At 47.9% G+C, this 27,846-nt stretch overlaps 12 protein-coding genes across 12 annotated transcripts; 4 read left to right on the top strand and 8 right to left on the bottom strand.

Moving 5' to 3' along the window:
- Positions 1-1,021: 1,021 nt before the first annotated feature.
- xanA (isonitrile hydratase-like protein xanA) lies at positions 1,022-1,726 on the bottom strand (the record flags this gene model as incomplete). The annotated part of the gene is made up of 1 exon (XM_022627867.1): positions 1,022-1,726. One exon carries the CDS (start codon positions 1,724-1,726, stop codon positions 1,022-1,024), a length of 705 nt encoding a protein of 234 aa, XP_022492690.1.
- A 664-nt stretch (positions 1,727-2,390) lies between these two features.
- On the top strand, positions 2,391-3,844 carry PENARI_c002G01690 (fumarylacetoacetate hydrolase family protein; the record flags this gene model as incomplete). The annotated part of the gene is made up of 3 exons (XM_022627250.1): positions 2,391-3,075; positions 3,139-3,648; positions 3,837-3,844. The coding sequence occupies 3 exons, from the start codon at positions 2,391-2,393 to the stop codon at positions 3,842-3,844; spliced, it is 1,203 nt and encodes a 400-aa protein (XP_022492974.1).
- A 73-nt stretch (positions 3,845-3,917) lies between these two features.
- On the bottom strand, positions 3,918-6,453 carry PENARI_c002G08401 (putative C6 transcription factor; the record flags this gene model as incomplete). Its single annotated transcript, XM_022627720.1, has 4 exons — positions 3,918-5,010; positions 5,061-5,286; positions 5,341-5,600; positions 5,654-6,453. The coding sequence occupies 4 exons, from the start codon at positions 6,451-6,453 to the stop codon at positions 3,918-3,920; spliced, it is 2,379 nt and encodes a 792-aa protein (XP_022492467.1).
- Positions 6,454-7,889: 1,436 nt separating this feature from the next.
- PENARI_c002G02629 (putative nucleoside-diphosphate-sugar epimerases) lies at positions 7,890-8,728 on the bottom strand (the record flags this gene model as incomplete). Its single annotated transcript, XM_022627322.1, has 2 exons — positions 7,890-8,406; positions 8,469-8,728. 2 exons carry the CDS (start codon positions 8,726-8,728, stop codon positions 7,890-7,892), a joined length of 777 nt encoding a protein of 258 aa, XP_022492904.1.
- Positions 8,729-9,144: 416 nt separating this feature from the next.
- On the bottom strand, positions 9,145-10,049 carry PENARI_c002G06420 (uncharacterized protein; the record flags this gene model as incomplete). Its single annotated transcript, XM_022627570.1, has 2 exons — positions 9,145-9,279; positions 9,855-10,049. 2 exons carry the CDS (start codon positions 10,047-10,049, stop codon positions 9,145-9,147), a joined length of 330 nt encoding a protein of 109 aa, XP_022493008.1.
- Positions 10,050-10,813: 764 nt separating this feature from the next.
- On the bottom strand, positions 10,814-12,616 carry PENARI_c002G09090 (alkyl/aryl-sulfatase; the record flags this gene model as incomplete). Its single annotated transcript, XM_022627775.1, has 1 exon — positions 10,814-12,616. One exon carries the CDS (start codon positions 12,614-12,616, stop codon positions 10,814-10,816), a length of 1,803 nt encoding a protein of 600 aa, XP_022492285.1.
- A 2,469-nt stretch (positions 12,617-15,085) lies between these two features.
- On the bottom strand, positions 15,086-16,663 carry PENARI_c002G00520 (uncharacterized protein; the record flags this gene model as incomplete). Its single annotated transcript, XM_022627174.1, has 5 exons — positions 15,086-15,661; positions 15,711-15,778; positions 15,858-16,123; positions 16,173-16,283; positions 16,353-16,663. 5 exons carry the CDS (start codon positions 16,661-16,663, stop codon positions 15,086-15,088), a joined length of 1,332 nt encoding a protein of 443 aa, XP_022492915.1.
- Positions 16,664-17,853: 1,190 nt separating this feature from the next.
- PENARI_c002G05316 (protein phosphatase regulator SHP1) lies at positions 17,854-19,173 on the top strand (the record flags this gene model as incomplete). Its single annotated transcript, XM_022627503.1, has 3 exons — positions 17,854-17,928; positions 17,992-18,386; positions 18,450-19,173. The coding sequence occupies 3 exons, from the start codon at positions 17,854-17,856 to the stop codon at positions 19,171-19,173; spliced, it is 1,194 nt and encodes a 397-aa protein (XP_022492151.1).
- A 315-nt stretch (positions 19,174-19,488) lies between these two features.
- On the top strand, positions 19,489-20,595 carry PENARI_c002G12248 (Mrp/NBP35 family ATP-binding protein; the record flags this gene model as incomplete). Its single annotated transcript, XM_022627980.1, has 2 exons — positions 19,489-19,521; positions 19,663-20,595. The coding sequence occupies 2 exons, from the start codon at positions 19,489-19,491 to the stop codon at positions 20,593-20,595; spliced, it is 966 nt and encodes a 321-aa protein (XP_022492738.1).
- A 200-nt stretch (positions 20,596-20,795) lies between these two features.
- Positions 20,796-22,413, bottom strand: PENARI_c002G07620 (arylsulfotransferase family protein; the record flags this gene model as incomplete). Its single annotated transcript, XM_022627657.1, has 2 exons — positions 20,796-22,322; positions 22,396-22,413. 2 exons carry the CDS (start codon positions 22,411-22,413, stop codon positions 20,796-20,798), a joined length of 1,545 nt encoding a protein of 514 aa, XP_022492666.1.
- Positions 22,414-23,692: 1,279 nt separating this feature from the next.
- On the top strand, positions 23,693-23,853 carry PENARI_c002G03969 (uncharacterized protein; the record flags this gene model as incomplete). The annotated part of the gene is made up of 2 exons (XM_022627410.1): positions 23,693-23,756; positions 23,810-23,853. 2 exons carry the CDS (start codon positions 23,693-23,695, stop codon positions 23,851-23,853), a joined length of 108 nt encoding a protein of 35 aa, XP_022492384.1.
- Positions 23,854-25,181: 1,328 nt separating this feature from the next.
- On the bottom strand, positions 25,182-27,458 carry PENARI_c002G05422 (anaphase promoting complex subunit CDC23; the record flags this gene model as incomplete). The annotated part of the gene is made up of 3 exons (XM_022627516.1): positions 25,182-26,534; positions 26,587-27,301; positions 27,358-27,458. 3 exons carry the CDS (start codon positions 27,456-27,458, stop codon positions 25,182-25,184), a joined length of 2,169 nt encoding a protein of 722 aa, XP_022492279.1.
- Positions 27,459-27,846: the final 388 nt, after the last annotated feature.

Raw genomic sequence — 27,846 nt, 5'->3', positions numbered from 1 at the left:
AAGTCCGAGCCACATGGTGATATATACTTCCCATTTGCGGAAATATGGCCGTTGAGCAGCAGCCTGAACAGCCCAGCTCTCGTGTCGATGACTGTGGCCCTGATGCGGACTCAGCCTTTAGGACTAAGGCTGAACCTAGGACATCCCAGGCATGAACGCAAATTGATCTGTACAACTTGAGGGTGTGCTGTCTCCACTCCATTTTGTCTTCAGGATGAGTTAAGTGTCGGGCGGAACTGCAAAACAGGCCCACCCTGTTTGAAACTAAACAGAAAAATGAGATTATGCTGAGTCGAGAGGCTGAGAATGGAAAACTTGATGTGATATCGTGCGGAAAGTGTCACCGAAGCTCGTGTAGAGCCGCTCTGGATGGGTGGCTTAAACGATATTCCTAGACATAGGCCAACGGTACCTTGTGTTAGAATCGTATTTGATGACTAGGCATGCGTCTTTTTCTGAAACTTGTTGGTCATGCAGAATGCTTAGCCTATACATCTTTGTCAATGATGTCTTTGTAGGGCTCGGGATGAGCGACCATGTACCTTGAACTAGGAGGCAATCAAGGCAATGTCTTTGGGATGTTGCACATGACGACCATTTCATACGAGTGTAACATATTGCAGGCTGAGCTTCATGTCCCCTATCGGTCAAATAATACTCGGTCTGGCTGAAGGTGTGGAGATGTCGACGGGTTAAGTCCAAAAATGGAAGTTGGCCGCCAAAGTCTCGATAGAGCGGCCCGACAGTGTGGTGCATATTTTGCAGAGTTGGGCTGTCAAACTATGTATTTTGGTTGCTTTCATTGGGCGAACAGTCGAAGAAGGATTTACTACCGCGTGACATACGTTGAACTCGGGGATCGCGCAATCGAAGTATAGACTATCACATATGTCTCTCCAAGCCAAGTTACACTATCTGTACATAGCTGCCAGGTGCTACCGGAGACCTGATACCGTAATAAACTTGTATCTCATGTTTTGCTAGAGACTGACTTTCGTACTTTGTCTTACTGGAGCCTCAACTATTCACTAAGCTGACGCCAGTCATACTCCATGACTCGAACCACAAAATTGGCCATCTCAGCAGTAGTCAATTCACGAACGATGTGGCAAGTGGCATCTATACCCGAGCTTATCCCACCGGCCGTAATGAGCCTAACACTACCACCCCTCAGCAAACCACCATCAATATAGCGCTTATGCACCACATTCGTCGCAGCGGCCTCCGCATCATTTGACCGAGCGCATATCTCCCGAAGTCTGTCAAGTCCGTGGTGGTGGGTTGTCACAGTCATTCCGGCAATAATACCGGCAGCACCAAGTAAGAACGCACCGGTGCAAACCGAAAACAGAATTCTGGGGCCTGATGAGCTCTGGGGAAGGGCGGCAAATTTGCGGATCAGATCCAGCTCCGGTACGTTGTCACCGAGAAGCGGCTCTAAAATCGAAGATGGTCCACCCGGAACAACCAGGATGTCAAATTCTGAAACTTGTTCGAGGGCTTCGGGCAGGAGGATATCCGCGTGAACTGCTAGTGAGCCTGCTGCACGGTTGACTGGCCCGCGGGCGATAGTCTTGATGTCGAACATCCGGTCCGGGTTGTCGGGATTGCGGTTGTGCGAGACATGAGAGAGTACTTCTATTGGGCCCGCAAAGTCGAGGATATCTGCGCCTTGAAACAGCAGCACCCCGACCTTGTAATATTGATTTGGTGGTACAGACGACATGTTCCACGTGCTGGTACAAATCGTGAACTGATCTCGCGGGATAGAGTGAAGGTTTTGTTGGAAGGGTGCTGGGGGGAATGAATGAGAACAGTGAGTGAGATTTGACGATAAAGGTCGGGACTAGTCTTGGAAGCTTATAAATCCAGAGGTTCAATTTACCTCCGCGGAGAGTTTCTTACTCCGCTGACTCCTGTCATGGGCCGACGTTATACCAGCTTAATCTCCGTATCCGCCGATTCGACGACCAAAGATGCCTGCAGTGCATCCAATGATATCTACCGTGCTTAGCGTGGTTGGGAACGAGTCTGTCTCAGCCTACCCGTGCAGGGTTTCCGGGGTTGTATGTCTCACACCCTTGCTGCGAGGGGCTGTTAAGGCCACCCAAGTTAATCAGCAGGTTTTGACCACATCCGTGATCGTTGATATTATCCTTCGAAGCCAATACACGGAATAAAAGTCCCTGTCATTTGTAACCGCTTCAAATACCAAGAAAGCTGCCCAGTTAGGGCTAATATTAGTCATTCGGGATGTGGGCGAATTCTGACGTCTCCCGCATGGTCGGGCAGTGGGGAAAGATGAATGCAAGGAGTCGAATTATGGAGTTAAAAGGAGCATGTAGCCATATCCTAGTTCGAGCCTGACTAGTTTTGTATGTATTTTGACCATGACATCCCCGGACTACAGTAACCACTTCTCGTTGGCCAACATCCCGTTCGGCATAGCATCATCTCCGAGGCATCTTACTCCGCAATGCGTTACTCGGCTAGAGAATACCGTCATTTTCCTCGGTGTGCTTCAACAGTCTGGTGTCTTTGTCAAGATCTCCGGTCTTCCTGAAGGGGTATTCAGCAAGTCCACGCTCAATGAGTTCGCTGCACTTCCAAAGGCTGTCCACCGCGAGGTACGGACTGTGCTGCAGAATATCTTGATTAAGGAATTGCCTTCAAACAGCACCGAGGATATTAGTGCAGTCATTCTACACCTTCCCGTATCGGTGGGTGGGTTCACAGATTTCTCGTGCAGCCTTCACCATGTCCGAAACGCCGGTCGGGCAATCCTCAACGACGAATCCCCACCTCCGGGCTTCTTTAATTTCCCGATCGGATATAATGGTCGTTCGAGTACAGTGGTAGTCTCCGGGACTCCAATCGTCCGTCCAAAGGGCCATTTCTTTGATCGGACTGCTACCAGCGAGAAGAAACCGATTATATATGGCCCATGCAGAGCGATGGACTATGAGCTGGAGGTCGGTGTGATTGTAGGAAAGGGCGTGCCGAGACAACAGGAGGTCAACGCCAAAGACGCGGATGAACATATCTTCGGAATGGTCATTTTGAATGATTGGAGTGGTGAGTACATCGTGTCTTCCGAACAAGCGAAAGTAGCAAGACTGACTCAAATTGTAATTCTAGCCCGCGATATTCAAGGTTGTGAGATGGTCCCACTGGGTCCTTTGAACGGCAAGGCTTTTGGGACGAGTATCTCCCCATGGGTGGTGACACTGGATGCCCTCGAGTCCTTCAAGGTGTCTGGACCAAAACCTGAGGCTGTGCTTGCTAGTCATTTGGAAGATGTCTCAGGGTCCGAGTCCAACTATGACATCGGAATGAAGGTGGAACTTTTGAACGAAGGACAGATTACAACTCTCAGTGAATCGAACACCCGTGATCTTCACTGGAGTGGACGCCAGATGTGCGCCCATCTTGCCAGTACTGGAGCGGACCTTCAGACTGGTGACATCTTGGGGACAGGCACAGTCAGTGGACCAACTGACGGCAGCTTTGGCTGTTTGCTTGAAGTTACCAAGGGTGGGAAGGAACCTGTGTTTCTGGCAAACGGCTCGAAGAGATTTTATTTGCAGGACGGAGATGTGATTCGCATGACTGCTTTGGCTGGAGCGCCTGGTTCTGGTGTTGGGTTCGGTGAGTGCGTGGGGGAGTTAAGGCCCGCAACTTGATTTCGAAATATAGCGGGATATAGATTCATTATGTAGCACAAAGACGAATTATTTTATACGGGGAAGATATTTGTATAACCAACCCAGAAGTTTTCCGATGATTCCAGTCCCAGGAAAGGGGAAAAATCTTTTGCAGATGGCAACAATTATGAGAAACCTAAAAGACTCCAGCGCCACGCTGAAGATAAACAAGTAAAAATCAAAAACTTTCGAAACAGATGATCCATGTCAAGCTTAGCCCCACAACGGAGGGTGAATGTACTCTGATGCCCGATCCAAGATATTGGGAATTGTCCATTCGCCACTACCAGAGCTTTCCGGCGTAGGGGGTGGCAGGGAACTGACACTAGGGGTCATGCTAGCAGGCGGAGGAGCAAATGCCCCCATGTTGGTAGAATTTGGGTTGAGGTTGACCTGAGAGAGATATGCAGGCGTGCCGCCGCTTCCAGCAGCAGGTCGTGTGTGTGGATTGCCGAAGGCAGTGAGCAGCTTCTGTAGAGCACGATGAGTTTTCGCTAGCGACTTGGCCCATTGGGTTTGCGTATCGGCGGGCATTGCAGCAGGAGATGTTGGATTCATTGCGGGGGCAATAGAGCCTGGTGGATTCGTGGCGCCGGTGATCGGGTCGTAAGTTCCCATGGCCTGGGGCGGCGAGGTCATACCGGCCACAGCGGCGGCGTCTGCAGATTCATAGGCTCTTTCATTGCTGGCTCTTTGAGCAATGATCCCCTCGAGTTGGTGTAGAAGATTCCAGACGGTCGGGTCCGATTTGGCCTCCTCGATGACAGCAAGAAGGAATGCCGAGCTGATTGCCCGCTGCAATGCAATCCAGGAACGAGCCGAATGAGAGCTAATGTTGTGCATCTCGATGTAAGCTTCGACGGTCATCATCAAGTTCAACACGCAGTCCCTGCGCACGCCAGCAGTGCCGGAGTCATTGACATCATTCATAGATTTGAGAGCTGGTCGGCAGAGCTCGGAAGAAAAGTAGGAAGAGTGTAATTTGAGTACAACTCGTTCCAAATGCTCTGTGGGTGTTTGACAAACCTGCGCGTCGCGCAAGTATGGCTTTGCTTCTATCATGATTTTTGAAATGCGTTCCTTGTAGGTTTGGATACTTTCGAGGCTGAACTGAGCGTGTGGGCTCAGCATGCGAATGCGAACAACCTCAAGTGCAAGAGAAATGACTCGACAGAGAGTTTCAAAGTAAGAATAATCGCCGCGTTTCGATCCCTCTTTGTACGCAATCTCTGGTTGGCTGACTGCGGTTGTGGAGGGGCGATCATAGGAAAGAGAAAAGTGGCTGTCTTGCCATGCCATAGACCACCTGTTTGCGTCAGTGCTATGCTTTTTGGGTAAAAGGAGGTGATAGCTTACCATGTGTGTCGTCGACGGTATCGTTCAGCTGATGAAAATCGACTTGACTCAACATGCAGTCCAAGCGCCAACCCCATGCGAAGAGTCATACCAAGCAGGACATAGGAAATTCCAGGATTCATGTTATAGGACAAAACGTTGCCAATCACCAAGAGAGTCTGAATGGCTTCTATGGTGGGTTGGGATAGGAAATTTGTCATTCGGAGACACTGGTAAGAGCAACACACTGTGACATAATTAGCCAGCAATCCCGGGGAAGAGCTTGGAGTTGAGGACATACCATAGACCTGTGAAGTCAATTCTCTCTCTTTGCTGCCAAGATCAGATGACTGGCATCCGGAGGCAAGAATAGCAAACAATAGACCCAGGTAGGCAATGCTTACTCCAAAGGGATTTTCAGCCTCATCGGTATCCGTTCGGTACTCGCCTCCAACAGAAATTCTGGTCTGTATTAAAAGTTCGAGAGTATTTTCAAACGCAGAAATGTCTTCCAACACAGGATATATCGCTCCTGAGATCTCCTTGTAGCAGTAGAAGAATCTGTAACATAGTCAGTCAAATTGCCCCAAGGGTGAAATAACATGACTACTCACACTCTGCATTGCTCGTCAGAAGGAAGGGCGCTGCAGACAGCACTGATATCGAAAGTCGACATATCTGATGACCATAGATCGACAAATGGATAAGTCGCAGACTCATTATCCAGACCCAGCTTAGGTAGTATTCCTCCCTCCAAAAGAGCTTGCAGCTGATCGGAGCCAGATTGGTTATTCAAGATATAAGCCAGAACGGACCGGGATCCGAGATGAACAGTGCCTTTGCCCAGAGTATTCGCAGCATGGATGCCCTCGCGTTCCGGCGAAGCACCCTTGGAGCGGGAACCCGCACCGCCACTCTGCACGCTTCCAGTTTCCAGAGAGGTCGGGGCATCTTCAACCCTTTCCAATCCAACCCGAAGGTTGGAAATGGTAGATTCCATTTCTTTCAATCTGTTGCGCACATTGTCCCATTCCTCGCGGGCAATCGACACCCGACCGCCAGTAGCCGCGCCATTCGATCGAGCTGGTGCCGGTTCCTGTTTCACGCTTACCGGGGCATCATCGTACGGATACCCGGCCGAATAATCTACCATAGGCGCTGCCGATGCACTGTCGATTGAAGGGCTCTCATGAAAAGCCTGCGAGCGTTTCTTCGAAGGGCGTTCGTAGGAGCAAAGATCTGCATGGTCGCGCTTGACGCAGCCGTCGCACGGCAGATTGCGATCGCATTTGACCTTCCGCGCATGACAAGGATAGCAGGCTTTGGGTTCGCGCGCTTTGCGCTTCGTGCGAATTATCGCGTCAACTTGGGCTTGCGGTAAATCGGAGACCGATCTGCTGGAAGCCGTGGCCATGTCGGAGCCAAGGGGGGTTGAGAACGAGGCTGATGATGGATAGGGCGACGTCATTTTGTCTCAATGAAAAGCTTTTAGGTACGATATATTGTTAGGGAGTCTCGAAATATGTGTGTCGGCACCAGGATTCATTCAGTCATTGACATGAACCGGGGAATCGGAAGCGACTTGAGGTTTCACGGTGGACTCAAGACTTTGGGGTGGAGTATAGGTCCATTAATCTATTAGAGAGCGTGGGGTAGCATGTCAGGTAATTGAAGCTCAATTTGAAATTGCGCGCAATTTGTTTGACGAAGCTGGGGTCCAGCGCTCCGGCATCTTATCGGCTGATCGCACGTGACGTGGGGTGTCCAAATGCGGAAATGTGTCCTACGTCAGCATATTGGACCGAGGTATGTTGGAGTACCCAGAGGGCTGTAGTTGTAGGTATCTAATAATCTATGGCACAGGGAAAATGGAAAATTATGACAATATTTGTGTTAACGAGAAAACGGCCACTAATCTCTATCATACAGTCATGCCGACAGAGCTATAGTGATATACAATTTTGGCTGATTGACTGGGTCATGTACTAACTAAACGGAGTCCCTCATTTATGTCTCCGATAAACAAAAAATTGAAATGGCTCTGGTAGGCCCGTTCTGGTGTCAAGTTGCGGAAGACTCCATCGTCACTATTGCCAATGCCGCGAGCTACAGAATACCGGCAATTTAGTAAGAGTTGAACACTCGAAAGTAGGCCTCGTATAAGTTATCTCGCAGAGTCCAGCCAAACTACCTAGCTTTGTCAACAGTGCTCATAAAAGGCGTAGATTGAAGCCCCAGTTCAGCATGCCTGTGGCCTATTCTGGTCGTCTGTTTTAAGCATTGCTGAAGAAGTCCCAAACGTCTGAAATTCTCGTTTCTCTCCACCATTGAGATTTCCTCATATCTGTCCATTCGGGTGTGGCCTACAAAAGCTTCACAAGGGCTAACATGTTTTGACGATTTCGATTGGATCTATACTAGCAATGGAGAACCATTTCTTGGTGGTAAAAATTGTTTAGCAAAAAGGTTCCACGCACTAAACGATACCACCCCCTAGACTCATATGGAATGACTACCGCATGGAGAATTTTGTCCAGAAATGGCGTTTAAACTTGGCCACAGGTCTTGGATGTTCCATACGAATTGTTTTGGGCGTCTATCTTCGAATTTGTGAATCATGGCCGGGGGCGTCACCCAGTTGAGCAAGCTAATAATACATCTTACTCAATAACTAACAAAATATAGCCAGAAGTGCTTCGTTCAAAACGCGCTCGGATGCTTGCAGGTAGTGTTGTCGTAAAGCATAATATCTAACCTGTTGGTAAATAGTGACTAGGAAATAACTTATTATAGATTATTCTTATGTTGAACATCGTGTTTGCCCTTCAGCAAAATTTACCACTCCGATGATCACAATCCCAGCATTCGTCGCATACCAACATTCTCGATCACCCAACCACCCCCAAGTCTGAATGCGCCCGGGCCTTGAATTTTCGTATCCATCTTTCCCATCGCTACATCAGTCAAAAATGGTCCTAATTTATCGGTTGGAGAATGCATCGATTTCCACAGACAGCGAATACCTGGAGCTATCAAGGCGACCCCAGCCTTAGCGACAGTAGCGCTGATTCCAGTAGCGGAGGGGATATAAGGCTTGATAGCATTGTGTGCGGCTGCATCAACGAAAGCCGGTCTCACGCTGTCGACCTGGATGAGTCCCTTCTGTTTCTCTGATAGTTCGCCGAGAAGCTGTTCGGTTTCGCCCTTGATCCTGGCGAAGATTGCGGAGAATCTTCCTGGGTTTTGCGTGGCTCCTTCCCCGGATACATGGACAAATCTGAAAGGTGAATCCGACTTTGAGGCCTTGAGAGTAGAGAATGCTTCAGCGGCAGCAAGAGCATAGTCCTTGGTTATCTTGACATATTGTCTATTGGCTGTTATTATCATATTCACGCATGTCACTGACTAAAGGGATATTCTGGATCTTACTCTTGTGTGACATTCATCTGGCTCGTTCCAAGGGCCCATACACATCCGTCAGCGTCTTTTAGTTGATCAAGGAGCTCTGGCTTGTATGATTCGAAGTCTTTGTGCATGATGACGCGAACCCGGGGGTCCTTTGCATCATCTGCCATTGGCACAGGTCGGCGACTGAGAATCGAGATCTTGGAGATGGTGGTGTTTTTCAGCATCGCGTCAAGGACGGACGAGCCGACTAGGCCGGTGGCACCTGTAAGAATGAGATGCATTTTGAGGTTTGCTAAGTAGATTGTAAGGTAGTCAAACGGTATGAATATAGTAAAGTCCAGGAGAGAAGTGAGAATATATTGCATTTATATACCTAGAGGTGTCGTTATCCATTAAGTCCGTAAGAAAAGGATAGAACCATGATGACAATACGCTAGCCCGATTTAGTAAGGCGTGTCATGGTAGTGGATATATATCTGAGACTTGATTGGACCACGTCAACTTCGAAATCGGAATTTCCACCGGACTTAACTGAGCCGCATTGGGGCTATCTATTGCGTCGGCTTTACGCGTAACTGAGAAATGTGAAAGTATTGATGACATGGTTTTATAACTAAGACAACAGCTGTCTAGGTTGACGGGATGAAACAGGTGTGAGACAAAGGACAAATCCGCACGACTCCCAAGGCTATCTGATTCAAGATCCTACATCATGAACGACAGCTGGCTTGGGGTCACTCTCCTGTGCACTATCACTGGGAGATCCACATGCCTTCTCATGGAAAGCTTCCTGTGCAATGCTTTCCCGTTCTTCCTGTGTAGCATTGTACCACTGTGAGACAACATTAGCCTCATCACCAAAGAGAGCTCCAATTTCCTCCAGAGTCCGACCCTTCGTTTCTGGGAACAGGAAGTAGATTGCCACCATATAGCAAAGAGACGGAACAATGAGCACAAGGTAGAACTTTCAGCCAATACTGTTGAGAGCTACAGGGGCAGCAACCAGTGTGACATCAGAAGCGAGATAGAAACTGCTGAGCCCGAGCGCGACGCCTTGCGAGAGTAAATGATTTGGAAATATCTCCGCGACATAGATGTATTGCGTCGCGTCAATGAAAAAACACCACCAGAAGATGAAGAAAAACACAAAGAACACTGCTCCCCGAAGGCCTGCTATATTATCTGCCCCCAGATACTGGGCTGTCAGGGCGCAAAGGCATATCACACACACGGTGCAGCCAATGGAACCGATTAGCATGCAGGTTCGTCGACCAACCCGGTCAACATAGAATGCCGTCCATGTGTCTCCAATTAGGGTAAAGCTCGTCCAGCATGCATTCAGAAGAAGAGGTATTGAACCACCGAGACCAAGGCTGGCATATATAAGAACACCATAGTTTGTCATACCAGTGCGCCGATCATGTCGGTTGCATGAGGATATCCCGGCTGGCTTTCTGCTGGTAAATTGAAGTAGGTATAAAAGCTTGGTTGCCCGACGGTTGATCCGATAATGGCTAGACCATAGGCACTGGCAATCGTGCCAATGGCGACGAAGACCACTACCCATAGATTGTACGCATTAACAACGATTTTGTTTAACATGATATCAATAAAAAACAATTTTTGAATGTAATTTATTGAACTAAGCTGAGCAGGACATGATAGATTTATGGCAAAGTACAATGCCAGGCACCTAAAGCCACCCCCGCTGGCGATCTTTCAACGGGCCACTCTAGATAGCTTGTATCAACGCCGATCACCCAATCTGTAGCGTTGTCTCTGCTATTGCTCATCTTACGGTTCGCAAAGAAAGCCGGGATCAATGGAGGGTAGCCGAAATGCGGGGAGATATGAGGTTGACGGGTCTGCCGGGAATATGATGTCAGTTGAGGTAGTCCCGAGGCTTAGCAGTAAGCAGCTTGGCAAATAGCCGGACTGTGTAGGTTCTGGGGCTCGCGGCGAATTGGATTGGACAATTCCATAGGCTAAGCTGGCATTGAGATCAGCCTAGGGGTTACCATAGACAGATTCTTCGGATCAAATGCATAAATCATACCGCAGAAAAAGAATGAGCAAACAGATTAGTATTCCAATGAACTTCAAGCCTCAGATCATCAATAATGGAGGTATGACATCTAGGGGGTGATGAGCTGAATTGGATTTTCCATCAATACCAGCTCGGGTTTGTGGAAGCTTCCCTTGTTTGAAGGGCTTGTTGGCGAATGTAGGGCAATTTAATTAGACTTCTAGGGGAAACAGATGATGGACAAACCCGCTACCTATTTTTCCATCATGTATATTGAAGGCTTCAGAGCCTTTAGCTCCTTGTTTATTGATATCAAACCACATTTCTCCTCTTGGTATGTTTAAAGTTGGCTCTCCAAACTATTTGCCCATGGCAAAAATTGCAATAACTTATGGAATAGCTTGGGATTACCCTTAAACACCTTGGCCTCAGGCTTGATCCGGGCCAGAAGCAACTGCCCCAGGTCTTCCTTGGTAACCGTCAAATGCAAGCCCGCCCCTCCGGTGAAAGCCGCATCATCAGAGGTCATCCGGTATGTCAAAGCGCCATTACTCAAAGTCAAGCGCCAAGTCTGACTTTGATCAGTAAGCTTAATGTCAATGACGATATCCTCTCTGGCTGCTCGGGGCCCATCGATCTGGACAGAAATCCCACTCAACCATTGATCCACGCTCATCAGTGGATTGAGGCCTGGCACCGTGTCTCCTGGGGGCAGAGTTGGGGTTCCTTCCTGCTGGAGGTCCATTGCTCCAGTAAGGTAAAAGTTACGCCACGTCGCATTCACTGCGCCATGACCAAGCTTCGTGAAGACGGCGCTAAGTGATTTCCGTGCTTGGGGATGTTTTGGCTCTGCGGCGACAACATGACCCAAGAGGGTTGCTGCAAATCGAAGATCTCCCTTTGCAGCATATTCATTCCCAAATGCCACCGTCCTATCTGCACCACCCATGCAAGCAACATATCGCTTTCCTTCTTCCGTGGGGGTGTGTCTCCACAAATTGACAGGATTGCCATCGAACCAAGTCATATACCGCTGATATATGGCTTTGATGTTGTGGCTGAGGGAACCATAGTACCCTTGGATATGCCAGGCCTTATCAAGAGTGGGTGGGAGGCTTAATTTCTCGGCAATCTCAACGCCAGTGAGTCCCTCATTCATAAGGCGAACGGTTTGGTCATGCATGAAGGCATACATGTCGCGCTGCTCAACAAGTAGTCGAGAAATGTCCCGTTGGCCCCATGTCGGCCAGTGATGCCCGGCGAACAACACCGTCGCTCGGTCACCAAACAATACCAGACTTTCGTCAAGACCTTGCGACCAGGCCTTAGAGTCGCGAACAAGTGCACCTCGGAGGGTGATAATATTATGCATGCAGTGAGTTGCGCATTCGGAGATATACAGAGCTTTGCTGTCTAGGAAATAGAAGTTGAATTCCGAAGGAGCCTCGGTGCCCGAGACGATTTGGAACTCGATGCGGACGCCATCAATTACCCGCTCTTCGCCGGTGGTTGCAATGAGCATATTTGGCGGAATTAGTGAAGTCGTTCCTTGAGATGTTGCCATGCCGAGTCCACATCCAACTTGCCCTTCTGGGTTCCGAGGCAAGCTTGATCCGTACATAAATCTCGCTCTGCGTCGCATGGCTGTTCCGACATAGATATTCTCGCTTGTCGCTTCTTCCATGAAGCCTTCCGGAGCGATGATCGGAATATCATTTTCCATTCCCTCTGGTAAGACACCTCGAGCGCCGCCGAAGTGATCCACATGAGAGTGTGAGTAGATCAACCCGGTCAGTGGTCGTTCACCGCGATGCTTTTTGTAAAGGGAAAAGGCAGCAGCAGCACATTCATTTGATATCAAGGGATCAATGATTATCACTCCTTTTTGGCCTTCGACTAGCGTCATGTTTGACAGGTCGAATCCGCGCACCTGGTAGACACCCGGTGCCACCTCGAAGAGACCGTGTTTGTTGCAGAGCTGAGCTTGTCGCCATAACTTTGGATGAACACTGTCCGGGCACTTGGCTCTCTGAACAAAGTCGTATTCATTGTTGTTCCATGCAAGGCGGCCTGCTTGGGTCTTGATGACACCGGGCTCCAGGGTTCCGATGAAGCCACGGGAGGCGTTGTCAAAATCAGTCATGGTGAGAGCAAGAGGATTTGGGGACTGTCTAAATTATCTTCAGAACATTGATCGATTCGAGGAAACTTATATAAGTATAAAATGGTGCATGTACCGAGCTTTTGACACCATCTCGGTATATTCGGCCCAAGTACCGAATGTGCCAGATCTGTCTCTGCACCCCGCGTTTATACCGGGTTTTTGCATGGAAATTTACCGAAGTGAAAGTACCGAGCATGACATATAACCAACTGATATTATTAGTGGTAACCAATTTGTTGCAATGAACTGATTGAAGTTCGATCACCCAAAATGGAGCCTAAAGATGCCACAAAGCAAGGAGAGACAACAGGAGATGATTTTGGCTTCACTCCAAGTGAGCAGCGTAGCATTTTCACAAAAATAGACCGGCGCCTTATCACCGGTCTGGGAATTTTGTTTGGGGTGAGCTTGATAGACCGAACGGATTTGGGAAATGCTTCGATCGCAGGGTGAGGACTCAGTATTACAGTGAAGGAATCAACTAACCATTAGCAGGATGTAGCAAGAGCTTAAATTGGACGTCGGGGCTCGATATGTAAGTGACTTCGATTTACTCTTGGTTTTGTGGCTGATCTTTCAGTCTATTGTGCTCTTGGTATTCTTCATTCCATATGTAATCGTTCAATTTCCCAGCTCTATCGTTGCTCGCAAAGTCGGCGCGCGAACATTTTTGGCAGGTATAACTTTTGCATGGGGCGTTGTGATGATAGTAGGTCCCCTCCTCTCAAGTCTAGGATATGGTCAAAACTGATGGTAGCAGGGATGGATTCGTTCACGACTGGAAAGTAATGTTAGGACTGTGCGTTATCTTGGGAACATTTGAAGCAGGTCTGTTCCCAGGAGCTATATACCTCCTTTCTCTTTGGTATACACGCTGTAAATGTGCCGTGTATCCCTGGGGAATATTCATGCTTATCTAGATGAGGTCCACAAGCGCTACTCCTCGTTCTACCTGATCAGTGTCATCGGGGGATCCCTTTCGGGGGTCCTTGCCTACGGCTTTATGCAAATGGCCGGTCTTGCAGAGCTCGCTGCCTGGAAGTGGATCTTCAGCATGGAGGGTATTCTTACTTGCGTTTTAGCGGTGGTCGGGTTTCTTCTCCTAGTCAGCTTTCCACAAGATGTGCACAAATCTCGCAACTTTCTTCAACCCGAGAGATCGAATTTGTTCTTTGGCGGATTGAACAAGATCGGTAGGACATTGAAGAACCATTTACTCTCTCTGCATTTATGAAGCCTGCCACTGAGTGGAAGGTTTGGGGGTTTGCTATAATCTTCTTGTTGGTCAAGCTCTTGTTTTTATTTTCTTCTCTTCTTTTGCCGGTGCTTTACACGATCTTCTGCTGACTTTTTGATCAAACTCCAGATGCAGCACGGTGGTTTCCTATGCCATCGCATTCGTTTTACCAATAATCCTGTCCAGTAAGCTAGGCTTTCGCACTGGTACTTCACAGGCCCTCGCACACCTCCATACTTTTTGCTGGTGTCGTTATGTACGTGGAAGGATGGCTCGGCGAACAAATGGCATCTCCGGGGCCCCATAATTATTTACAATTCATTGCAGACAATTGTTGGTTTGTGCCTTTTGGAATGGGTTGCCTCGCCAGGTGTCCAATACTTTGGCATCTTTCACGTCGCTTCAGGCTCCAATGCTAATATACCTGCGGTTCTCGCTTGGCAATCAAATAATATTCGCGGGCAATGGAAACGTGCCTTTTGCAGTGTTAGTATGATTACCTGTGGAGGTACCGGAGGAATCATTGGGGCAGTCGTGTATCGGTCCCAGGATGCACCAACATTCTTCCCAGGCGTGATAACCTCGATTGCCTGAGTGCCATGTTGATTGAATCTTTACATTTTTCTAACCCATCGACAGGTTGAACTTTTTGATTATAGCTCTGGCTGGCATGTTAATGTTATATTTCCATACGGCTAATGGAAAGGCCCGAAAGGGGAGAATCCTTATTGAGGACTTTCTGCCTTCCACTACACGCTGTGAAGGGAAACTCATATATCATATTGAAAATACTGTGAGAAAGAGTTTTTGAGATATCAGTAAGGCGAGGGAACAATTAAGCAGACCACTAGAATGTTAAATGGGCCTCTGCCCCTCGGCTAACCGTAGTAAGGCGCAATATTTGTTTTACTAATATCAACGGTGTAGGGACAAAGTGCTTTGGGGTTTATTCAACATTCTAGTGGGTTCCGTTTCATTTTTGCCATTAAGTATACACAGTGCTTATTCTGATTACGGTTCAGAAAATGAGAAAGATACGTATTGAGATATCGGGTGTTCTCTGTTAGATTGACAGGGAGCTTCACCGTTTACTCACTTAGGTAGTTCATAGGTATCTAAACGTCTGCGGGAATGATTCTGTGATATAAAGTAAAACCAAACTTAGTATTGCGATAATCAACATCTTATAAATCAACACAAGGAAAAAGAAATCACTGGACGCCCTGGACCGGTGGTGGCATATTTGTCTCCACCGCTGGTAATGGAACTGCGCCCCCAGAACCCCTAGGCGGTGGTCCCAAGGGTCGTTGGGGATTGGCTTGCGGCACAACTGCATACGGCGGTTGGACCACCGGGTTCAGTGAAGCTTGAGCAGGCAACTTTTGCATAAGGTCACTTTTAGTAGTAGCAACGTATAGCAGATCACGGTGTCGAGGAGCCGTTGCCATGTATAAGAGGAAGCTGAGCCACGGCCCGTCCAACCGTTCATTGTCCCAGGTATAGTAGCCTGGTAAGACGGCAACCTTCACTTTCTGCCATTTTGTCATTCGCTGCTTGCTAGAGTTGAGAAGCGTGAATTCGAGCTCAACATTCGGAATGCCACGTGTGACTGCTCCCCCCACACCCGAGCAATTCTGCAACCCCATACATGCAGCAGTCGTGCCGGAAGCTCGCTCGAGCATGTCTATATCAGCTTGATACATTATCGCGTTAGATGCCCCGGTATCGTACACAAATTCAAACTCGGCATAGAAATTCGTGCGTGGTATTCTTACTGCCACATCATACTTCGATGGGTTAGAAAGTATCAATGAGAGTTAGGGTTAGGGATCATACAGTTCTGAGCATATTGGCGTGCCGGGCGTCTAAGGTCATAGAAGCCAATAAGGGCGCAGGCCCCGGTCCTGTCAACTTTGAACGTCAGGTTTTACCACTTAAAATAATTCACGAGACCTACCCCTTCCATCCAAAATCCAGATGTACCACCACAGTGGGCATTGAGCACCTCGAATTCTTTCCAATAGAATGGACGTGGGTTACAAAGTTGAGTTCCTTTATGCCAGTAGGTGACCAAGCCGGGATGCCACTGCAGAGCTCCTCCCCGATATGCCTGAAGCAGAACTTGTACATTCTGAAGCTGATCGTGTTTATCTTCTTTTTCGAGTTCTTCTTCTATCTTTCTCAGTTCGTTCACACGTTGAAGAATACTCCAGTCGCCGCCCTTGAAGCCGTTCCTCGTTGCCATTGCCCTGGGATTTTATCAGTATGTCCTCGGTCAATTGAATCGGTGACTCTTACTCTCGTTGTTTCTGAGTCTCTTGTAGTCCTTTTAGTCGGATCTCAAATAATTGAGGCATATAGTTTTCTTTAATTCTTTCTTTGCACCTTGATATTTGAGCATCAATATCACTATACCAAGCTGGTCAATATATTTTCAAATGCCGAATGCCCCCTCGGGTTTTATTGACAGATACTCACTTATTATCAATATCCTTCTCGAGGATAGACCAGCCTTTATCTAAAGGTAAGTCGTTAGGGTCTGTGACCGGCTTATTGGGAGGCAGTTGGGGCCATGTCTGTTTCGGAGGCCGTGGCGCGGAAGGGGGTTCTGGAAACACTCCCACGTAGGAGGTCTTAAGATCTGGGGCTAGGTCTGCATACGTCAAATATTCATATCCGGACTCGTTGCGGAGGAAATCGGCGGCAGAAGGGAAATAGGGTAATTTTTCTTTCTTGTCGTCGCCTTCATCAGTTCGCTGTCTCTTTGCCGATGATCTCCTGGTCGCCATTGTGGGACTTTCGCTAGTTTCCAAATCTTGGTTCAGTAATAGTATTAGCGAAAAGATTGATTTCAGGTGATTTAAGCTTGAAATAAGGCTCTAGTATCACCGAAGAGTGGATTCCTGGCTCGGAGGAGAGGGGGAAGTAGTAGAGTTGAGGCTTTATATCACCGTTTATAATTGTACCCGGCAGGTACTACAAGGAATGTAGACAAAGAAACTTGGTAATTTGAGTGGATATTTCTTTGACACCAGTTCCTCGTGGTGAGATAATGATAAGTGACCTCGTCTTTGCGGTTGACTTGGTACGTTTCTCTTTCATGTTGGTTCTCGAGGTAATCAAATCGGGACATATCAAAGACCTAGACTTACAACTAGGATTAGGCTAGGAATTGAGTTTCCGTGGCGTTCATGAAAGGTACCAATATCAAAATATTCCTTTCACCAAATCCGAAGCCCATGATATTGTCTAGCGAGTCTTTGTTCAGCCCTAGCTAGAAGCGCAATTTTATCCCAAACCTAGATTATGTACGTCCATAGTATTCAATAGAGCTTTGAGCACCCTTTGATCTCCGTCCCCCCCCCCTTTTTTTTTTTTTTGGTCTTTGAGCTACATCTATTCCCTTCCGTCACAAGACCTTCGCTTTTGCTCAAAAACGTATCAGTTATCAAAACCTATCAAAAAACTTCAGTTTAAGAGAAGAGGACTTTGCTTCCTGCTTCAGACGGTCTTCGAAATTTTGTCCATCTAGGGGCTGAATGTACATTTTCGATCTCAGTTAGGGCTCGTTCTATGCTGTGTTAACCTTGACACTTTTTGATGTAAACTCCGATAGATATTTCATCGGAGATCAAAGACGTATTTGTCTATACACTTAAATAATTTCTATTCCTACCACTAAATAGCATAACACATTCGAAATTGCCCAAACGTGAGTTGTATATTCCCGCCTGAGGCATCAATAATTGTTAAGCCTCAGGCGATAATCGCGGGACGGAACATTCCTAGCGCCGGGCAGGTACGTCACTCTCAATTGGTCAGCCAGTGTTTAGGTCTGTCTTCTAATTCGACGTCGACACTCTCAACATCTGATTTTCCTTCTACGTACTTTAAAGAAGCTCTTTTTCTTCTCTCCTTGACCTTGTCGTCACTTCTTTCTACCAAATTCGCCAGCAAAACAGACCCATAAAGCTCAAAAATGGAGGGCAACCCCGCAGAGCACGATGAGGTCGTGTCTCAATTCTGTGCTATGACAGGAACCCAACCCTCAGAGGTAAGATGTGTGTCCGCTCTATGCTAGTTATCACTTTGCTAACATCGGCGCGTGATACTTTAGGCTCAGGAATATCTCACTGCCAACGGATGGGACATGGAAGCCGCCGTGACGGAGTTCTTCGCGGAGCAGGACGAGGCAATGCAAGACACTAACACCGGTGGCGCTCAACAACTGGGTGCAGAGAGTAGATCTGGAGCTCCTGGAGGGAGAACTCTTGGTGGAAGTGCTGCACCAGCTTCATCTTCTGCCGCCGCGGAGTCTTCGTCATCCGCCCGAAGCGCTGCTCCGAAAAAGAAATTTGCAACTTTAGGAGACTTTTCTCAGGGAGCAGCTGCCGATTCTTCAGATGACGATGATGACAATGATCAGGATTTCTTTGCGGGAGGTGAGAAGTCTGGATTGGCCGTTCAGAACCCTGACGACTTGAAGAAGAAGATCCTCGAAAAGGCCCGCAGGTAAGTCATTTAGGGTTCCTGTGTTTGGAAGGATGATGTTGACATTCACGGTTCTATAAACAGGGCGCAACCTCCTCCTTCTGACGACCCCGAGCCGAGGGAATCACATTTTACTGGCACCGCCCGCACGCTTGGTGGCGACGATGCACCGAGCCGGGTGATTGAAAACCCATCTGCCCCTGCTCCACGGCGTGCCCAGCGTGTCCAACGCACCCTTCACTTCTGGGCCGATGGATTCTCAGTTGATGACGGTGAACTGTTCCGATCGGACGATCCCCGGAACGCAGAGATCCTCGATGGCATCCGCCAGGGCCGCGCTCCTCTCTCCATCATGAATGTTGAGCCTGGCCAGGAGGTTGATGTGGAACTCAAACAGCACGAAGAGAAATACATCAAGCCCAAGCCCCAATATAAGCCATTTTCCGGTGCGGGACAGCGCCTTGGAAGCCCGACGCCTGGCATCCGAAGCCAAGCCCCCACCCCTTCTTCTTCTACGCCTGAAGCATCTGCCCAGGAGCCCGCCAAACCCACTGTGGACGAGTCGCAACCTACCGTTACCCTACAAATTCGCCTGGGAGATGGTACGAGGTTGTCATCTCGGTTCAACACCACCGCCACTATTGGCGACGTCTACTCATTTGTTACCGCCTCTTCACCCAGCGCCGCAAACCGCGCATGGGTTTTGATGACTACTTTCCCCAGCACAGAGCTGAAGGATCGGGAGGTCGTCCTCGGAGACATGCCCGAGTTCAAGCGCGGAGGTGTTGTCGTCCAGAAATGGCAGTGAGCGCCATCAACATCCCGAGACTTTCCTTTGTCGGAGTGGTTTTGAAAGCGGATACCAGGGAAATGGGACACATGGGTAAACGTTTTATGACATATCTGATACACAGGAAAGCATAATAGCTAGATGACTTGGCCACAGTCAAGCTCCAATACAAATAAGTGGCAAATCAACCCTTTCTGTAGCTGTGAGGGCATCCAGGATTTCCATAGAATCTTTAGTCAGAATGCGATTGATAAGCGCACCCCGAGGTCGGCTCCCCACCTCGGATTTCCTTTGCACTTTCACTTCTTCTCTCAGTTGTACATTAACTGCATAATGCCTCTGACTGGTGTCAAAAATGTTGTGCTGGTGAGTGTGACTTTCATTCTACTGTGCGATCTGTCGAGGGGCAAGAATGCCACCCTCTAGGCTTATCGATAACAAACCACCGCAACCGAGATCACGAACGCGCATCTACAGGACACAGCTGACAAGCATGTCTAATATCAGGTCCTCTCCGGCAAAGGAGGCGTGGGCAAGTCCTCTGTTACCCTCCAACTAGCCCTCGCGCTATCCCTCCAAGGCAAATCCGTCGGAATCCTCGATATCGACCTAACAGGACCCTCAATGCCACGCCTCGTCGGCCTGGAAGATGCCAAAATCACACAAGCACCAGGCGGCTGGCTCCCAGTCCCAGTACATGCTGCAGAGCCTGCAAACGATGCCTCAGAGTCAACACAGACCCAGCGCGGGTCCCTCCGCTGCATGTCCCTCGGCTTTCTACTTCGCGACCGCGGCGATGCTGTCATCTGGCGCGGACCCAAGAAAACAGCTATGATTCGCCAGTTCTTGTCGGATGTCTTCTGGGGGCCGACTGATTACCTGCTTATCGATACGCCACCCGGAACGAGTGACGAACACATTGCGCTCGCGGAGCAGTTGCTCTCCCTCTCTACAACGGATGCGGCGACGGCTGCGCAGGCTGGATTACCTCGTTTAGCTGGCGCGGTGCTTGTTACAACGCCGCAGGCTGTTGCTACTTCTGATGTGCGCAAGGAGGCTAATTTCTGTGTTAAGACTAATATTCCCGTTCTTGGGGTTATTGAGAATATGTCTGGCTATGCTTGTCCGTGCTGTGGGGAGGTGAGTAATTTATTCTCCAGTGGTGGTGGACAGGTTATGGCTCAGGAGCTCAAGATTCCGTTCATGGGCAGTGTGCCGATTGACGTGAAATTTGGGGAGCTGGTCGAGGGGAAGATGGAGGCTGGGGATAGTGATGATGAAGACCAGATCGAAGCGCAAAACGCTCAACCGCAAGACACTGCTGAGCCTGATGATCGGCCCCTCGTTGAACGATACCGGGACTGCTGGTCTTATCCTCGGTTTGAGGGCTTTGCACAGACCATTGTAGGCGGCATTGAGGGAACAGCTGCTACGGCTTAGCAGTCCAGCTTGAAAAGTGCCTTTGATTGCTTTTTTTTTCCCTAGCGATATCCAGCTTGGCTGGGTTTTGGTTGCATTGCATTGCATAACAGGGGTTTGTTGGAAGTTCTGAATGTCAGATTGATGAATCAAAATACAATCCTAAGCCTCGAAACCTGGTATAATGTGGATATAAGTACGAATTAAATTGATGTCAAGGATCACGGTATGCCATGCTTGTCCTCTTCTTTCAAGAGATGGGACTCAGGCTGGTCCCCGGTTTCCAAATCACTCAACTCGTCCAGTACATTCAGCTCCTTAGAACTGAGGGACATCCACTCCTCATACTCAGCCTCTTTGTCGGGGCTTTTTCTAAAGAGTTGTACAAGTAAACCGTTACGAATATGAGCCTTAAGGAGCCATGCGCATAACATAACAAACGCAGCAGACATGAACCCAAGCACAAACATCCAAAAGTCCCCAATGCCAGACTCACCCATAAGATCATCTTCATCACCATGAACAATCAAGATCTCCTTGTTAAACTCCTCTGGTTTCCACTCCACAGAAGCAGTGACGCCCAAGAATTTCCCTTCATCTCCCAGCGCAACAACGCGCAGGGTTCGATATGGCATATCCGAAGGAACAGGAACAACAGTTTCAAACCCAGACTTGGGAACAGCAGAGACGAACACAAAATCATCAAGATGCTCTGGGTGTTGTATTTTCCAGTCATTGAACCCTTTCCCATTAGTTCCGTTCCTTGTATCAACAGCCCCCTCCAAAACCCAACTCTTCACCTCCGTGGCTCCATTCCAGCTGACTGCAACATATGTCTCTGCAAACGCCGCATCGGGAGATGAGGTCGGTCTTCCAACCCATTGATGTTTGAAAACGCGGTATGAGATTATATTCCCATCACCGAAGCCGCCGGAAGGTCCGAAATGGACATTACATAGCACTTCCCCATCCACGGAGAACTCTGTCCACGCCGCGTCGAATCCATATCCAACTAGCACGTTGCCGTTGTCGAGGACCTGAACTGAGCCTTGTGACTGGCTACTAATCTGGAGTGGATTCCAGTACTCATGTCTGACACTCGCGGTGAGCTCTTTCTCATCGATATCGACGAACAATCCACGGCTTCTATTCTCGGGCGCACCTTTGCCTCGAGACGAGTTGTCAAAAATAGTAATTGCACGTTTCGGGTAATCTTCTGACTCAGGGTCTGCATCTGCATCTTCCTCCTGGAACCGAGCATGATGCTGCCAACTGATATTCGTCGCTGCTCCATCTGATAAATCGGTGAAGGAATTTTGCGTCCCACCAAGTCTCCAGATTATACCGCCGGTCTTTCCATCGATATAAGTGAGGCAGCTCATATACCGTGAAGAAATTAGGAAATTGCCTCGGGCATCCTTGTCGATGCTGTTGATATGGAAAAAGTCCCACGGCGCATCCTCTGAATTTCCATTGCCTTCAGTTCCGCGGTAACCGTCGTTGAGGTTAAAATGTTCGGATGCGCGCCATTGAAAGAGAAGCTCGTTCGTCTCAATGTCGACTTCTTGGAAGACACCGTCGAAAATCCACCCATTCTCAGGTCCGCCGACAACACGCAGGTCCGCGGGCCGAGTTTCATATACGGCAAAAACAGCCGTCTCATCAGGTGTTATGTTAAACTCATGCAGATCTGCAGGAAGGCCGTTGACACCGCGGACTTTGTATGTTTCTTCGTAGCGGGAATTGAGCTAGTAATTATCAAGTTAGCAGACATGCTTGGTGGACCATGCATTTCACCCACCATGTAATAAACCCCATTACCATGTCCACGAACCCCATCATTCCCAGTCCAGAACGTGAGATAGTCTTCCCCTCGAAAAGTGTGAATATTCAAATTATACGTCGTCCCGTACTCCTTAAACCAAACCAGATCTCCATTCTGATCTAGTATCATCGGTCCTTTGTGTCTGACTGAATCTCCACGCGGTGCAATGAGTGTATATCTCCCATCTTCACAGGCTCGACTGCGATGCCAGTAATTCAGGATTGGACCGGAAAGTGATGAAGAGTGGTAGCTCTGTTGGGGCCATGCGCCGTAGTAGCTGCGGTCATAGCTAGTGGATCGGTAGTAGGGCTTTACATCCGCGTTTGTGAATGGTAAGAAGAGTGATAACGATACAGAGTGTATAAGTATAGCGTGCTGGGGTAGCATATTTGGTTGCTAAGTGTGGGATGAGAAAAAAACTTCATGTTGCTGGATAATAGTGGCATTCTATTTTCTTCAGTGGGACTAGAGGTAAGGCTGCGCGTCCCCGGACTTAGCTTGTCTGATTTTGATGCTTATAATGGCTACATCTTGGCGTTGTAGGTGTTCTCCATCTGTGGAGCCGGGCCGCGACAGCTTGCGCCGGCTATATTGAATTGATGATGTGTATAGGGGCCGAAGGGTAATTGTCGTTGTTGCTGTTGTTTTTACTTTTGCATGTTATTTCCTATCAGGTAACTTGTTTGAGAGGCTACTGTCAGAAAAGAAGTTATCACATCCCTAATGGGTGTTGCGTGTCGTCCGCGTAAACTGGCTTTGGCAATCGAGTGGAGATATACGTAAGCGCTAGTATGGATGAAGGTGACCATTGGCGATCAATGATAACCCGGACAAGCCGTGAAAATCTTCAGTTCGACTATTGCAATGTTAACATGCAAAAAACAAGTTTGCGGACTTCATCTGGAGGGTTCATGCTGTAAACGATAAAGTTTTTGAAATCGACAAGCCAATGTCAGAGCAGTCTGTGGAATTCAACCTTTTTTTCTCTTAAACTTTGGTAGTATGGAAGAGAGATACAAGATGTGAGTTGTCTGAATGGCTATCACAGTCGTATATTACCAGAGTATCTCAATTGCATATTTGCCAAATATCTCTATCCACCCGGACAGCCTATGCTACGTATGTCTCTATTGTGAGTTGATTTGGAATATTCTTTGCCAGAAAGCAGGGAAATAACATGAGAGAACTCTTGTAGAAATTGACTAAATGTAAAATTAAAATCTATGTAATTTGACGGCCTAAACGAACCATTCATTAGTCTCGTGTTGCCCACTGTGCTGTCTCTGAAACATAATGGCTACCAACCATTCAAATAGCCAATCAGAAGTCAGTTTGGCCGAGTGGTTAAGGCGATTGAGTACGTTCCACCTCAATTATGAGTCAAAGACCTCTCACTAACGTACTTTACAGCTAGAAATCAATTCCGTTCGCGGGCAGAGGTTCGAATCCTCTAGCTGACGATTCCTTTTTTGCTCCTTTATCATATTTCTTACTCCTTTGTTAGGGGTCACTATATACAATTCTGGTTTCAGATGCCTTGATGATTTTTGTGGGTCATCTGACTTAGCTTTACATGCTCTTCTTTTTCTCTCTTTGTATAGTCGAAGTGCCAGAGATTGAGGGGTAAGTATAGCTCTATAGTAAATACCTCTGGGCTCCTGATCAGTGCATTGTACAAGTTTTCTTAGTACCATATATTGTGATAGAATATGAATTGCCCGAATCCATTCTTACGATACTGAAAGACGCGTTTCTAAAATATGCCACGCTATTCACGGATATAGGTGCTTCCTGAGAATTAAGTGCTGCTAGCGAGCACCAAATATAATAACAGCATCAATCGTTGTGGGAACAAAATCAAACCCATATCGATATGTGTTCCCGACGGTGTAAGCGATTTAATCCTGTAATTTTGGCTTGCCGCTGTTGTAGTCAACTTTGCCAAATTTCAAATATTAACTGTCAGTTTGGCCGAGTGGTTAAGGCGATTGACTAGAAATCAATTCCGTTCGCGGGCAGAGGTTCGAATCCTCTAGCTGACGCTTTATTTTTTGTCTCCTTTTCTTTTTTTTGCTTCGCCCCCAGTTTTCTCCAGTCCTAAGACCTGAAAAATAATTATTGATTTATATTGTCTAGTAATAAAATAGATGTGACTGAAAATACGGTAGAAAATCGATATTATAACTCATGTATACTGGAATCGATCTGATATAAGATAGACTTGTCAGACTTACATCTGACGTCAGTTTGGCCGAGTGGTTAAGGCGATTGACTAGAAATCAATTCCGTTCGCGGGCAGAGGTTCGAATCCTCTAGCTGACGATTCTTTTTTGTGTTGATTCTCTTTTTGTTTCACAACTGCATTCTTTTTTTTTTCTTCTTCTAAATTCCTTATGTTTATTAAACATTTCGCCGCTAGCGCTGTCTGCCATAGAATTGGTTTTTCGTTGATCCCTCTATATATGACCGTGAAAAGCTATGTCCGCATAAAAAACACCGTGCCCAGGACAAAGAACAAGTAAGGCAGCCATATCAAACTTGAGACTAAACTATATATGGTAGATAGCACAAATTTATTGAATGGCTTTATGGCGTTCAAGCTTTTTGATACTACCATTGTGTGTATAAGAATACAGACTATGCATATCTATACATTCTCCTATCATTGGCCTCGCTCTCGCAAGATATAGGTTGGTGCATAGAATCATAGATGTTATTTATGGATACTAATAAGAGACTTTATGCGATTCACAATGGAGGATATCTCAAACAAGCAATAAAACTAGCCTGCGTCTTCTCTTCTCGCCCGCACATCTCTCATCAACGCCTTGGCCTCCTCCACCTCGATACCATCCTGACATAACTCGCTCGCCAGTTGGTCTGCACGGTCTAGGTCACCATTCCTTGATGCGAACTGTGCCAACCACAGCCTTGCTTTGGAAGTGGTTGCAGTGACGCCAGTACCGTGCCACGACTCACTGTTGATCGAGTCATCATTTTGGATACCGTACGACTCGGTCTTGGCACGGGCCTTGCGATTCTGGCGGCGTCTCCGCGAGGTATCAACATCTTCGTCCTCTGAATGCTCAATCTCGGCATCGCTATGAGTGGTCCGTTCCGAGGAAGACGAGGAATCTTCTTCGTCGCTATTCTCCTCGCCAGGAGGAGCACCAGACTCTTGTTGCAGAGTGAGTTCCATGTACGCGGCGGCTTCGTCCTCATCGCCAAGTCGCTCGTACAATGTTGCGATTTGATGAAGGGTTTCTGGGTCGAGAATTTTCCGAGATCCAGGACCAAAGTTTGTAGCGTTGCCGCCATCATCTGTGTGAGATGATCCAGCCACCAGTGCGCGCTTGAGGGCTTGGATACTTTGTTCTATCCGGCCCATTTTCGCATAGCAAGAGCCCACTGCCTGCCACATCTTTGGATCGTATGGACGTAGTGCAGCCGCGCGTTGATAGTAGAACAAGGCGTAGAATGACATGTCCAAGACTTCGTAGGCCTGTCCAAGACCGTACCAGGCACGGTAGTCTTTGCGGTTGACGTCGACAGCACGACGGTACGATTCAATGGCCGTGTGCGTATTTTTCATCTCAATGTATTCATGGCCCATAAGGGTCCAGGCAGACAAGAAGTTGCGGTCAAGGGTGAGTGCACGTCTGAAGTACATTACTGCCTTCTCGTGCTCAGATTTCAAAGAGTAGTAGTTTCCGACAACACAGCAGGTTTCGGGACGGAATTTGTCCGTAGCGGTTGCGACCTGAGCAACGAAGGCAAGTTGAGGTCGATGGTCCATCACGTAAAGAATGTTTGAATAGTGATCGAGGCTGTCTAGGCGGTGGGGTGATGTTGCCAGGATGCCTTCAAATATTTTGGATGCCTCCTCAAAGTCTGGTTGTATCGTGTCAGGAAAAAGACGCTGAATGACAATCTGGGAAGTCAGGGGGTTACCTCTTGAATGATAACAGAGTAATGCGCGCTGTGTTTTTAAGAATGCACTCTCCGGGAACGTAGACTCCAGTTCGGTCAAGGCTCTGTAAGTCTCATCCGTATCCTGGTACAGCTCCTGGCTGCAGTAAACGTAAAATATGATGCTCATGACATTCTGCGGGAGCAAGCCAAGTATTTGTTTCAACTGACATTAATGTCAGTACCAAGAAGATGCATAGTTCGATAGGAAAACTTACATCCTCTGTGCTAGCCAGAAGATCGTTCAATTCCTGCCAAGCGCCCCAGTGGTATGGGTTCTGATGCACACAGCGGAGAAGCCATTTCTTTGCTAGCTCCTCATTGCGTCCTTTCAACAGAACAACGGCGTATAGATACTCCAACCATCCTTGACCTTGATCTTCCAAGCCTTGTGCGCTTCGATCCTTCAACCACCCATCTAGCCCTCGCGCTAGGCCTGGCAATTCCCGATTGGCCGCCATCCCACCGTCTGCTGGACCTAGGACCATCTCTGTTTCCTCCTCTCTTCGCTTCTCTCCAGCTAGATATTTGGCATACAGGGCGAGAAATAGTGATTTTTGGCTGAGTCTGGGATACGGATTCTGGTGCGTTTGAGCCTTCGAGCCTTGGAATGGCGTTGTCTTATCCTTGCCCTTGTTTGAGGCCCGTTGTTGTCTGGATTTAGAGTTGGGTGAGGTGACCGACAAAGGAACAGGTGGGGTCGTTGGAGGAAGGAACACGGCCGCACAGCGGTCATATTCGCGAGTGTCGAAGTAGGATTTGGCCAGAAGGTATTTGTAGGACTCTTGCGCTTCAAGGCTAGCTTCTGCTATGTCCCGCACGGGTAGGTAAGGGTTGGGAGGCGGTGGTGCAAGTTCATTGATGTCCATGGGCGATTCGATATCGGTGTCTTCATGATGTAGACTCCGGAGAGAATCGAGCATTTCGGCGGCCCTAGGTGAATCTCATTAGTTTCTCTGGGCTTCTCGCATAGAGCCTACCACTCATACCATTTTGCCGATTGATAGAGACAACGCTCTGAGCATTTTATTGCTGCGCTTTCCAGTTGCCACCTAAGCTCTTGGATGGCATCGTCCGTTGGTTCTTCCATGTTTTGTATCTCCAGTGTAAGTAGGTGGAGGTGTTTCGAGGCGTATTTCGATCTGTAGCTCTATGGGCGACCAGAGCTCTGGATTAATCAAGGCGTTTCCTCGTAATTTGATATCATCATTTGATCATATGAAGCCGAAAAATCACTGCAATTGGATCATCAGTAGATCGTGTAAATAAAGGCTTTGTGCTTCAGGCGCGTGGATTCGGACAAAGCAATCCACCGGCAAGGAAATTGCAAACAATTATTAGACAGTCCCGGGCCGATGATTAATATGACGGAGCTGAAAATCACGAAGATAGTGTATTGAGCTTAAAGAATCCAAGTCGTTGCGCCTGGAGAAACAACGCGATACGAACAAACACGGCAAACAGTGCAAACCCTCACA

Source organism: Penicillium arizonense (genome assembly GCF_001773325.1).
Source record: "Penicillium arizonense strain CBS 141311 chromosome Unknown PENARI_contig002, whole genome shotgun sequence".
In the NCBI taxonomy this organism is placed as follows: Eukaryota; Fungi; Ascomycota; class Eurotiomycetes; order Eurotiales; family Aspergillaceae; genus Penicillium; species Penicillium arizonense.
The sequence above is the reverse complement of the archived record's forward strand: the minus strand, read 5'-3'. Positions and strand labels throughout refer to the sequence as shown.